This window comes from Belonocnema kinseyi, chromosome 8 (genome assembly GCF_010883055.1).
Source record: "Belonocnema kinseyi isolate 2016_QV_RU_SX_M_011 chromosome 8, B_treatae_v1, whole genome shotgun sequence".
Classification (NCBI taxonomy): Eukaryota; Metazoa; Arthropoda; class Insecta; order Hymenoptera; family Cynipidae; genus Belonocnema; species Belonocnema kinseyi.
The window spans coordinates 67,944,556-67,958,079 of NC_046664.1; the positions used below are offsets into that span (position 1 = coordinate 67,944,556).

At 23.3% G+C, this 13,524-nt stretch overlaps 1 protein-coding gene across 1 annotated transcript in view; it reads left to right on the forward strand.

The window, feature by feature from the left end:
• Positions 1-13,524, forward strand: part of LOC117178528 (ADAM 17-like protease) — a 24,747-nt gene that overhangs the window by 2,821 nt on the left and 8,402 nt on the right. The window contains exons 2-8 of the mRNA XM_033369955.1: positions 5,345-5,466; positions 5,551-5,701; positions 8,394-8,587; positions 8,663-8,857; positions 12,633-12,771; positions 12,861-13,015; positions 13,136-13,216. Coding sequence (XP_033225846.1) covers positions 5,345-5,466; positions 5,551-5,701; positions 8,394-8,587; positions 8,663-8,857; positions 12,633-12,771; positions 12,861-13,015; positions 13,136-13,216 — 1,037 coding nt within the window. The remainder of the gene's footprint in view (positions 1-5,344; positions 5,467-5,550; positions 5,702-8,393; positions 8,588-8,662; positions 8,858-12,632; positions 12,772-12,860; positions 13,016-13,135; positions 13,217-13,524) is intronic.

A 13,524-nucleotide genomic window follows, 5' to 3' on the forward strand; every position in this document is an offset into this window, starting at 1 on the left:
ACTAGCAACTTCATTTTTAAAGTAAAAAGATAAATTGTTGACAAAGTTTATAAACTTTTAAATAAATAGTTAAATTTTCAAACAAGTTTAGTTTTCTACCGGGAAAGACGCATTTTCAACAAAATATATGATTCTTCAAAAGAATAATTGAATTTTAAGCTGAAAAAAATTAATCTTTAAACAAAACTTGAATTTAGAAAAGAAAAAATTGAGGAATTGTCAACAAAATAATTGAATTTTAAACTTAAAAAGGAAAATTTCTATCCAAATAGTCGAAAGTATTTTAATATTCGAATATAAAAGACAATTTTTTTTAGAAAATAGGTGAATCTTCGGCGACGCAATTGAATATTTAACTAAAAAGTATCTATATTGAAACTGAAAACATGAATTTTTCAAACAAAAGATGCATTCTCAACGAAAAATGTACTAATATAGGTGATTTTCCGACCAAAAAAAAAATAATTTCCAACGAAGAAGTGTTTAAAACTGAAGAAGATACGCTTTGAACCAAATAATTAAATTTTCAAAAAAAATGTATCTAATTTTAATTAAAAATTTAGATTTTCAACCAAAAACGACGAATTTTTAGCCAAATAGATGATTTTTTAAACGAACTGCTTGATTTTTAAAGTAAAAAATATAAATTTTCAACAAAGTTATTCAAGTTTTAATTAAATAGTTAAATTTTCAAACAAAAAGTTTAGTTTTCTACCGGAAAAGACGAATTTTTAACCAAAAGTTGAATTTTCAATTAAATTGGCAAACTTTTATTTAAATAGTAAAATTTGCATTCAAAAAGATTGATTTTCTACCGAAAAAGAAAAATTTTCTACAAAATGGATGATATTTCAACGAACGAACCTAATTCTTAAAGAAAAAAGATGAATTCTCAAAAAATGTAATAAACTTTTAATTAAATAGTTACATTTTTTAAGGATAATTTCAGTTTTCTACCAGAAAATACGCAGACACATTTTAAACACAAAAGATGAATTTTCAAAGAAATAATTTTAAACTAAAAAAGATACATTTTTATCCAAAAGTATAATTTAGGAAAAAAATTGACACATTTTTGATTAAATTGTGATGTTTTCATCCAAAAAGATTAATTTTCTACTTAAAAACACGAATTTTCAAGGAAGTAATTGAATATTAAACTAAAAAGATAAATTTTTTACCAAAATTTAAATTTAGGAAGGAAATTGATAACATTTTAATTAAGTAGTTAAGTTTTCATCCAAAAAGATTAATTTTCTCCCGAAAAAGACGAATTTTCATCAAAATACATGAATTTCAAAAAAACAATTGAATTTTAAACTAAAAAGGTAAGTTTTTAACCAAATAGTGGAATTCTTAAATAAAAATATTTATTTCTCACAAAAAATTTAATAGTTAAATTTTAAACAAAGATGATTGATTTTCAAGAAAAAAGATGAATTTTCAACTGAAAAAACACGACATTTAAAAAACATAGATGATCCTTGGACTAAGTAGTTGAATTTTAAACTGAAGAAGGTCAATGTTCACCCCAAAAGATGAACTTTCAACAAAAGGATGAATTCTTAACAAAAATTCAATGTAATTGATGTTGAAAATGCCAAGGTTTGGTAAAAATTTCGCCTATTTGCCTTGAAAATTTGACAATTTGGTCGAAAATTCAATTTTTGTTGTTGAAAAATTATATTTTTTGGTTCAAAACTCGACTGTTTTTCAAATGTTTCGCTTTTCTATATTGAAAATTATTGTTTATCAATGAACATTTAACTATCCCATTTTTGTTTGAAAACTAATCTTTGTTATACTAAAAAATAAACTAAAAATTCAACAGTTGGTTGAAAATTCTTTTTTTTTCTGTAAAAAAATTATTCTTTGGGGTTTTAAATTCAACTATTTAGTTAAAAATGTATGCAGTTTGTCAAAAATTCGTCTCTTCTGGTAGAAGATAAATTTTTTGCTTAAAATTGAAACTGTTTGGTTGAAAATTAATCTGTTTTGGTTGAGGATTCAACTATTTTGATGAATACTCATATTTTTAAGTTGAAAATACAACTATTATTCAAAAAGTTTAAACATTGAAAAATTTTGTTTAAAGTTCCCTTTTTTGAAATAAAAATTTTTTTTTAACTGACAATTGAAGTATTGGGTCGAAAATGAACGTTTGTATTGAAATTTCATATTTTCCAGCTGAAAAGTTCAACTGTTTTGAATAAAAAATTCGCCTTTTTTCCCCATTTTTCTAGAAGATTTGACTATTTTGGTTGAAAATTCAATTTTTTTGCAGAAGATTTGTTATTTTTTCATTGAAAAAAATTAACCATTCCATTTTGGGTTAAAAATTGATTTTTTAGTATAAACATTCAACTATTTGGTTAAAAATGTATGTCATTTATTGAAAATTCATATTTTTCAGCAGAAAATTATTCTTATTGTTTAAAAATTAATGTATTCGGTTAGAAATGTATGTTTGATAAATAATTAACTTTTTTGTTGAAAAAAAAGAATTAATTTTATTTAATGTTTAATTAAAAGACTTAATTTTGGAAATGAAAATTTAATTTTTCTATTATTGTTTAAAAACTCAACTATTAAGTTGAATATTTATCTGCTTTGTTAAAAACTCGAATACTAGTATAATTCAGGGTGGCCGCTGGACCAGGTATTTTTTGAGACCCAGAAATGACAGTGAATTTTTTTTACCAGAAATTTTACAAATTTGTGGAAGAAAAATCTGCCCATGTTCGATTTTAACAGTTTTTAAGGAATTAGTGGAATTGTCATGTTTTTCAATTATGCTATTATTTAGCTTACTATCTGTAAGTCTAATTTTTTTACTTTAAAAATTTTCCATTTAAAATTTTTATTTCTAAGCTTAGATTTTTAATTTAAATAATTTTTGAATGCTTTCTTAAAGACTTGAACAACTACAAAATAAAAGCCTTTGGTGTTAAAAATTTGGCGTAAAAAACATTTGTATTTAATAAATAAATAAATTTTTGTAATTTATCTGCACTTTAAGAAATAAAAAGTGAACAAAAACGATTTTAAACCAGTTCAAAATTTAATAATTTTCAAATTATAACTTTAATTTGTAGTGACATTTTTAAATTTTGATGTAGAAATTGCAAACGAACATTTGTAGAAAAAAATTGAGTAATTTTAAGAGATATTTCGGAGTTTTAAAAAGATTAAAAATTATCATGCAAATTTCAGAAAGTTTTCTTAAAATCTCCTATAATCTTTTTTGAAAATTTTGTTTAAATCTTTGAAAAACTTTTTAAATATTCTCTTAAAATAATTTTTCAAAATTAAAAATTATTTTTAATTTTCCTATGAATCTTAAGAAAATGTTTTTATTATTTTGTTGTTCAATTGTTATTTATTCATCCAAATTGTGAAAAAATGTTCTAAAATTTACAGGATTTTCTGAAGATTATAGAAAAAATTCATTTAATTTTGACAGATATTTAGATGTTCATAATTTAGTATTGAAAGCACTTGAAATTAAAAAAAAATGTTTTAAAAATACATTGAACGATTTGAAATTGAAAAGTTCGAAATAAACAAAATTTAGGAGGTACAATTTTGAAAAAGGACTAGATTTCCAATGGAATGAAAAGTAAATATAATTGTATTATTTGTAAATAAAAGCACGAAGGATTTAATAATTTCAAATTTTTCAGTTTTAAATGAGGATCTTTAAAAATTGAAAAATTTTAGGCTAAAATTTGCAAAATTTGACCATTTCCTTAGAAAAGAATGGGGATTTGATGATTTTTAATTTAAGACATTTAAAATTGAACAATTTTATTTCGTATTGAAGAACCTCGAAATTGAATTATTTCAGAATAAAATTTCGAAAATAGGACAATCTCAAAGCGTTCAAAATTGAATATTTTCGGATTCTAATTTTGAAAACTAGATTATTTAAAATTCAAAGAAATTGAAATTGTGTTATTTCAGATTAAAAGCGTTAAAAAATTGAAAACTTTTGAATTTAAATAATTTTGAATTCGAAGCGATTAAAGTTTGAAGATTTGAAATTTAAAACTGCGCATAAGTTTCAATGTCAAAGCTTCTGAAATTCAAGAATTTTTAATTTGTATTTCATACAAAAATTATTGTTTAACATTAAAATTGATTAGATGAATTTTTCTAAGATGAAAAATACATTCGCCGTTATTTTCACTGATCGAAATAGAAAAATGTTCAATGTTAAACCTTTGAAATTGAATTATTCTTTAAAAAAGTACAAAATAAAGTAATTTTATATGGGAAATATTAAAAATGAAAAATTTTCTGCTAGCGAAAGTTTCAAATTTAGCGAATCCGAAATTCATTTAAAATTGGAAAAATTATTAATTACCTAGAATCGCGATATTAAAACTTTTTGATACTCAAACCTTAAAAAATTTCAATTATTTTAAACAAATTTCAATCGTTTGCAAATTAAGAATATTTAAAATCAAAGAAATTATTCAATTTCTGAGGTATCAATTTAACATATTTATATTTCGATTTTAAACAAGACAATTGTTTTCGTTTTAGTTTCAAATCAGTTAATTTTTAACACTTTATTTAGAATTATTATCCATTATTTGAAATCTTCCAATCAAATATTTTTCTTTTCTAAATAATTGTCCTTTTAAAATCTTTAACTAAAAAGCGGATTGTTTTAGAATATTACATTTAAAATTAGAAATTAAAATTAAAAAATATAAAACAAGGTCGCTAGGATTCCAGGTTTTGCAATTCCACAATTTTTAATGTCTAGTTTTGAAGTCTTCTGATTTTTAAGGCCTGAATTTTACAAATTATTTTAATTCTTTTGTATTTATTTTGATTTGTTTAATTTAGAATTTTTTAATCCTAGAAACTGAAAATTCCGAAACTATCAAGTTTTTTAATTATATATTCTACGATTTTGGAGAATTTAAAAAGCAAGACAATTTTGTACTTTTTGAATTTCAACCAAACCATTTTTAATATTTATATCTAAAATTATTTAATTGTAAATATTGTGAACCTTTAAAGTTAAGTTATTTTAAAAACGTTGAAAATTACATGCACTAATTGGAAACTTTCAAAAATGTTTATTTTTCAACTTGTTTTAAAAATTGAAGTATTCTTAAATTAATATCTTGAAAATAAAATCATTTTAATCTTCAAATACTTTGTGTTTGAAAACAATTTTATAAATTCCAGATTATTATATAATAATTTATTGATAAATTACTTTTAATTGAATAATGATACAATTTTATTAATTTTCTGTGGCCTGACATTTTATTTTCATCCTAAGAATTTTTTTCTTTTTTTTTATAATTCAAAGTAAATTTTTCAGATCATGATAACTTTTACCATGGTCGCGTTTTCGGAGAAGTTGATTCTCATGCACATATTCATATTGACGATGGTGTCCTAACTGGCACCGTGACAATTCCAGATGAAACATTTCATATTGAAGTAAGTCTTTTGCTTGAAAATTTTCTTAAAATTATTTCACCTGAATTTTACTATTAATATTTAAATTGTTTTTACAATTTCCAGCCATCTTGGAGGCATCTTCCAAATACGGATAACAAATCAATGATCATTTATAAAGCCTCGGATGTCAAGTTGAGTTGGGAACATTTCGAAAATGGAGAAGGTCACACACATAGTGCTCCTAAAACTTGTGGTTACGTTAAAGAAGAGTCAGGTTGGTTTATTTTTTTTAATAAAAAGGGCAGTGACATGAGCAAAAGTAACTTTATTATTGATTAAAATTATTATTTAAATTGAAATGATTATTTTTGAAAACCAAAACTTTCTAAAGAAGATCGATTTTGAATAAAAATGGTAGAATTATATTTTCAAATAAAATAATTCATTTCCAACCAAAAGAAAGGGAATTCTTAACAAAATAGTTGAATTTTCACCAACACAATTGAATTTTCAACTAAAAAGGTAAATTTTCAACCAAATGGTGAAATTCCTAATTCAAAATATTTATTTTTCACAAAAAATTGAATAATCAAATTTTGATCCAAGAACCAAAGTGATGAATCTTCGATAAAATAAATGAATTCTCAACAAAAAGTGTAATAGTTTATATTTACACCAAAAAATATTTCAATTTTCAAGAAGAAAACTAATTACTTAAATTTTTAAGTAATGAAATTATTTTTTAACGAAAATAATAAATCTTCAACCAAAAAAATTAATTATCAACCCACAAGCTGATGCTTTAAAAAAAAAAGAGACAAATTTTCAACAAAGTAGATGAATTTTCCATCATAGATATAAGTTTTTTAACCAAGAAGATTAAATGGCTATCAAAAAAGATAAATTTGTGACAAAAAATAGAATAGTTGGATTTTCATTTTTAAAATTATGTTTTAATCGAATAAATGAATTTTCACCCCAAAAAGATTAATTTTTTGTCAAAAAAGCTTAATTTTAAACAAAATACATTAATTTTCAATCCAGTTTTGAATACAGAATTTTTTAATCATATATATTTCAACAAAATAGTTCAATTTTAAAGCAAAGAAATTAATTTTCAACCAAATAGTTGAAATTTTAACTAAATACTTAAATTTTCAACCAAAAGATCAATTTTCTACCAAAAAATACCAATTTTCAAAAATACCAATTTCAGTTTAAAAAGTTAATTTTCAATTTAAAACACTAATTTTTAATCGAAAAAATGTCCATTTTGAACAAAATAGTTCAACTTTCAATTTAACAAATTAATTTAAAACCAAACAGATTAAATTTATATCAAAGAAGATCAATTTCAGACCAAAATCATTAAATTTTCAGTTAAAATGAATTATTTTTCAATTTAAACCACTAATTTTAAATCAAAAAAATAAATTTTTAACCCTAAAAGATGAATTTCTTACCAGAAGAAGATAAATTTTTAATAATCTAGAGGAATTTTAAACAAAATAGTTAAATTTTCATATATACAGGTGAATTTTCTAACCGAGAAGATTAAATTAATGTTCATTAATTTTTAACGTAAATAATAAATCTTCAACAAAAAAATAATAATTTGCAACACAAAAGCTACATTTTCAACCCAAAATATCAAGTTTTTACAAAAAAGACAAATTTTCAACAAAGTAAATGAATTTCCAAACAAAATAATTAAATTTTGATTCATGCGGGTGAGTTTTTTAACCAAGAAGATTAAAGTTCTATCAAAAAAGACCAATTTGTGATAAAAAATAGAATAATGAAATTTCCAGTTAAAAAAATTAATTTTCAATCAAAGAAATAAATTTTAACCAAAAAGACTAGTTTTCTATCGAAAAAAATCATTTTAACAAAATACATGAATTTTCAACCAAATTCGGAATTTTGTAAAAAGAATTTTCAACCCAACAATTGAGATTTCAACGAAAAAAATTAATTTTCTACTAAAAAAGGAAATTAAACACCAAGAAATTTAATATTCTATTACAAAATATAAATTTTTAACAAAAATACAGAAATTTTCAATTAAATAGCTGACTTTTCAAGTGAAAAATATCAATTTTTAACCAAACATGGAATAGTTAAATTTTCAGTTCAAAACATTCGTTTTCGCAACAACAACAAAACGAATTTTAAACAAAATGGTTAAATATTGAACCAAAAAAATTAAGTTTTAACCCAATAGTTGCACGTTTAACCCAACACCGGAATTTTTTACAAAAAAATACATGATAAACCAAACAGGATAGGTACATTTTCGGTTAAGGAAATTAATTTATACTAACAAAGAAGAAGATTTTTCAACAAAACTGATGAATTATCAACCAAAAAAATTAACTTTGAACCAAGAAAGTTTTTCTTTCGCTATTTACGAGTAGCGAAAGTCTTAAAAACTTCATAAAATCGTAATATTAAAAGTATCCTGGATCCAACGTAAAATTGACATGATGATTTGAGCTAATTTAAATAGCCTGTAAATCCCATATTTGCCTTTTCTAGTTCTAAGATTTATTCATCTGGAAAAATATGGAAAACCTCTAAAGTTTCAACTTTAGAAGTGCAAGTTTTCATATTACAGGATGAAGGTATAAAAAGAAGCTCAATTTTTTAATGCAACTACCAAAAATAAACGGTTTATGATAAGTTTTGATTTTCAAAACTATTATTCAAATGTAAATAATCCAATGAAAATGTTTAAAAAAATGGTTATTTTTTATTTATAGTAAAAATACCCTTTTGACTATTAATTAAAAATAAAGTTACTTAATTATGCTTATGTCAAACATAAGTTTTTTTTTAAAATTAAATTTCAGTGTTGGATTTTAAAGAGAAATTTAGATTTTTATTTATTCTGAATTTCATTTCTTAAATTTTTATCTTTTTTTTTTTATTATGAACAAAATAATATAATGAAAATATTCTTACAGATAATTCTGAAGAGGATTTCGAAGTCGATGTAGAACTGGAGGAAATAAAAGACAACCAAACGAGAAGAAAAAGACAAACAGAAACTTACGAATACACGCCAACGAAAACTCGCTGTCCACTATTATTGGTCGCTGATTATAGATTTTATCAGGAAATGGGTGCTAGCAGTACAAAAACAACAATCAATTACTTAGTTCGTATTTTTTATTAATTTTTAGGACAATAGAAACATATTTCTTTCAATGAAATTTTTTTTCTTTGCTTTCAGATAAGCTTAATCGACAGAGTGCACAAAATATATAATGACACTCTTTGGCAAGAGCGTCAAGAACAGGATGGATTTAAAGGAATGGGTTTCGTAATAAAGAAAATTGTTGTTCATAGTGAACCAACTAGAGTTCGAGGCGGAGAAACTCATTATAATATGGTCAGGGAAAAATGGGATGTTCGCACACTTCTAGAGGTAAATAATTGACAATTAAATATATGTATTTAAAAATATATAATTTAGAGAAAGTGTCACAGTTACTTCTTTTTCGGGAGGTCGAACATTTGAATTATATAAAATCATTCAGAAATATTATTAAAATCTTCCTGAAATCTATCTGTAATCTTTTGAAATTTTTTAACTGCGAAATCTTTAGAATCATTTTGAAATTTTCTAAAGTTTTATGATATCTTTCAAATTAAAAAAAGGTTTATCTCTACGAAATCTTTGAAAACTTTGTGACAATAAAAATCTTATTCTATTTTCTGAAATCTTTCAAATCTTTGTTAAATCTTCTGAAATCGTTGTGAAAATAAAAATCTTGTAAAATTTTCTGAAATCTTTAAAGCCTTTGTTAAATCTTCTGAAATTGGTACAATCATTCCGAATTTTTATTGAAACCTTTCTGTAATCTTTTAAAATTCTTGAATTTTGCGTATACTTTAAAATATTTATAAAATCTTTTTAAATGTTTTGAAATGTTTTGAAACCTTTGTGAATTCTTCTGAAATTTCTTTAAATATTGGAAATAATTCAGAAGTGTTGTTGAAATCTTTTTAAATTTTTCAACTTTGCGAAATCTTTCAAAACTTCTTGCAATCTTTGTGAAATCTTTTTTAATTTTTTGACTCTTCATAAAATCTTTAAAATATTTGCGTAATCTCCGGAAATCTTTGAAATCATTCAAAAATCTTTTTGAAATGTTCCTGAAATCCTTTTGAGATTTGTTGACTAACAATTTTCTGAAATCATTCTGAAATTTTGTTGAAATTTTCATGAAATTCTTTTGAGATTCTTTGACATTTTTCAAATCTTTGTGTAATATTCTAAAACTTTCTGAAATCATTCAGAAATTTTGTTGAAATGTTTCTGGAATTCTTTTTAGATTTTTTAGTATTTTAAAATTTTTTGAGTAATATTCTAAAATTTTCGGAAATCATTCAGAAATCTTTTAAAATCTTCCTGAAATTTTTGAAATCTTTGAAATCATGCAGAAATCTTTTTAAAATCTTCCTGAAATCTTTAGAATCATTCTGAAATTTTCTGAAGTTTTATGATATCTTTCAAATTAAAAAAAAAAATTTCTCTATGAAATCTGAAAGCTTTGTGAAAATAAAAATCTTATAAAATTTTCTGAAATCTTTGTTAAATCTTCTGAAATCGCTTAAACCATTCAGAAATGTTGTTAAAATCTTCCTGTAATCTTTTGAAATTTTTTTTTCTGCGTCATCTTTAAAATATTTATGATATATTTTTTAATTTTTGTGAAATCTTTTGAAATTGTCTGAATTCGTTGAAATAATTCAGAAATTTATTTGAAATCTTTTGAAAATTTTAAACTCTTTGCAAAATCTTTCTGAAATCTTTAGAAACTTTTTGGCTCTCTATGAAATCTTTGTAAAATCGCAGGATATATTTTAAAATTTTGAAACTGAAATTTTTTCACATTTTTTGTCTGAAATCTTTGTTAAATTTTGTGAAATCTTTGGAACAATTCATAAATCTGGTTAAAACATTTTTTTTAATTTGAAATTCTGCGAAATCTTTTAAATACTTTTGACATTTTCTGAAATTTTTTAAACCTTTGTGAATTCTTCTGAAATTTCTTTCAATCTTTGAAATAATTCAGAAGTGTTGTTGAAATATTTTGAAATTTTTAAACTTTGGCTCTTCATGAAATCTTTAAAATGTTTGCGTAATTTCCGGAAATATTTGAAATCATTCAAAAATGTTGTATAAATCTTCCTGAAATCTTTTGAAATTTTTGTACTCTGTGAAAATTTTAACATCTTTCTGAAATCTTTAAAATCTTTTTTAAATCTTCTGAAATCGTTGAAATCATTCAGAAATTTTGTTGACATCTTTCTGTGATCTTTTGACATTTTTTAACCCTGCGAAATCTTTGTGAAATGTTATGAAATGTTCTGAAATCGTTGAAATCGTTCAGAAATCTTTTTGAAATCTTTTAATTTTTTGCAAAATCTTTCAAATCATTCTCAACTTTTCTGAAATCTATAAATCATTCAGAAGTTATATTGAAATTTGTGAAATCTTCCTGAAATCTTTCGTCATTTTTTAATAATGCAAACTCTAAAATATTCTGAACTTTCTAAAATTTTCCGAAATCTTTAAAATCATTTAGAAATATTTGTTACATCTTTCTGACATTTTTTAACTCTTTGCGAAATCTTTAAAATCATTCTTAAATCTTTGAAATCTTTGTGAAATTTTTTTAATTTCTTGGCTCTTTATGAAATCTGTTTTTAATTGAAAATTCAACCTTCTTGTAGTTGAAAACTCATGTATTTTGTTGAAAAAATTGACTTTTTTGGTAGTAAATTAATCGTTTGGCTTGAAAATTTTAATATTTTATTGAAATTCATTTTTTTATGTTGAAGGTTGCTCGTGTTAGTTAAAATTTCATTTCTGTAACTGAAAATTTAAAAATTCCATTTTTTGTGAAAAATTTGGCTGTTTACCTGAAATTTCAACTATTTCGCTGAAAATTTATTTGGTTGAAAATTCATTTTCCAACTGAAAATTACTTGTTCAATTTTGGTAAAAAAATTAATTTTTTTCGTAAATGCTCCTTTTTTTTTGTTTTGAAAGTTTATTTTTCTGACTCAAAAATTAACTTACTATTTTTGTTTGAAATTTTTGTTTAGTTAAAAACTCACATGTGAATTAAAAACTCACGTGAATATGCATAATTTTAATTAAAAATTCATGTTTTTTAGTTGTAGATTTATTTTTTAAACTGAAAACTGATCTATTCCATGTTTGCTTGCAAATTAATTTTTTTAGGTTATATATTAATTTATTTAGTTAAAAGCTCGTCTTTTCTGATTTGAAAATTTAATTATAAGGGCAGAAGGTTAATAATTTCAAGATATTTGTTTTTTTTTCGCTTGAATATTCAACATTTTCAAATATATTTTTTCTTTATTGACTAAAAGATCTTTCTTTGCTGAAAATTCAGCTTTTTGTTGAAAGTTTCTCTTTTTGGTTTGAAAATTAGTCAGTTTTGATTGAGTATTCAACTAGTCTATTGATAATTCGTATTTTTAGGTTTAAACCACCTTTACTTTTTTTTTTATTAAAACATTTTTCTGTGAAAATATCAACTATTACACTTTTCCTTGAGAATAATTATTTTTATACCGAAGATTCGTCACTTTGGTTAAAAAATTTAACTGTTTTGTTGAAAATTCCTTTTTTCCTTGTTTGAAAATTAATTTTTTTGACTGAAAATTTAATTATTCAATTTTTTGTTCAAAATCTATCTTTTTGGGTTGAAAACGCAGCTATCTAATAGAAAAATTCAGAATGGTAAGAGGACATGAAAAATTGATCAGGCAAAAGTCGATTTTTTCAAAATCATTTTTTCTATGTGAAGCAGTGATTTAGCAAGAATAAAACTCACGGAACATGTAGTACATCTTATCAAATATTTATGATAAGAAAGAACAAATTTCAAGTAGGGTTCGGAAAATAATTCATTTTAAAAAAATTCCGTCCATTTTTGAAAATTCGCAAAAAACCTAATAGTTTTGAAAAAATACACAAAAATTATATTATACTGTGAAATATGAGTTCCTATATTTTTATACCAAATCATTCTGACACCGTGATTGAGACTTTTCTTCCAATTTTAAAATAGAATTGTTCAAATACAAAAAAAAATCTTTTAAAATGTTTGTGAAATCATTGTTGCCGGAAGAGCTCTTGATTAATTATACTGATTTTTAAGGTATTTAGTCGAGAATACAGTCACAAGGATTTCTGTCTGGCCCATTTATTCACAGATTTGAAATTCGAAGGAGGAATTTTGGGCTTGGCGTATGTTGGCTCACCTCGCAGAAATTCTGTGGGTGGCATTTGCACTCCCGGTTAGTATTTTTAAAAAAAATATTGTACCGTCCAATAATATAATTATATTTTTAATTACAAAAATGTTATAAAATTACTTTTATTTCAGAATATTTTAAAAACGGCTATACTTTGTACTTAAATTCCGGTTTGAGCTCGAGTAGAAATCATTATGGACAACGAGTGATAACTCGAGAAGCAGATTTAGTGACAGCTCACGAATTTGGTCATAATTGGGGTTCTGAGCACGATCCTGATATTACGGTAATTTCTTTTATTAATTGTAATAATTCGTGAGGCCAATTATTTTTTAAACGTCTCGGTATATTTTCAGAATATCTGAAATTTAAACATTAAACTATGTTTTTTTTCTTCTCATATTAGGAATGCAGTCCAAGTGCTAGTCAAGGAGGTTCTTACTTAATGTACACTTATAGTGTTAGTGGTTACGACGTAAATAATAAGGTAATTTTACCATTATTGGTCAATTTTAACTACGAAATCATTATATTTATATATTTATCATTTCCTATTTAAAAAAAAATCTCTTGAATGCTAACTGAATTGGTTCAAAAGTTTACTATTAAATTATTGGTTCAGAATTCATATATTTTATTTAAAAATTCTATTATTCTGTTGAAAATTCAACTCTTATATATTTTATTTTAAAGTTCTACAGTGTGTCCCATATTTATAGGGCCACCCCATTTTTTAAGGATAATTTTTTTTCTATTGGAACAAACTGCACCAAATTTTTTGAGTGAATAAATGAG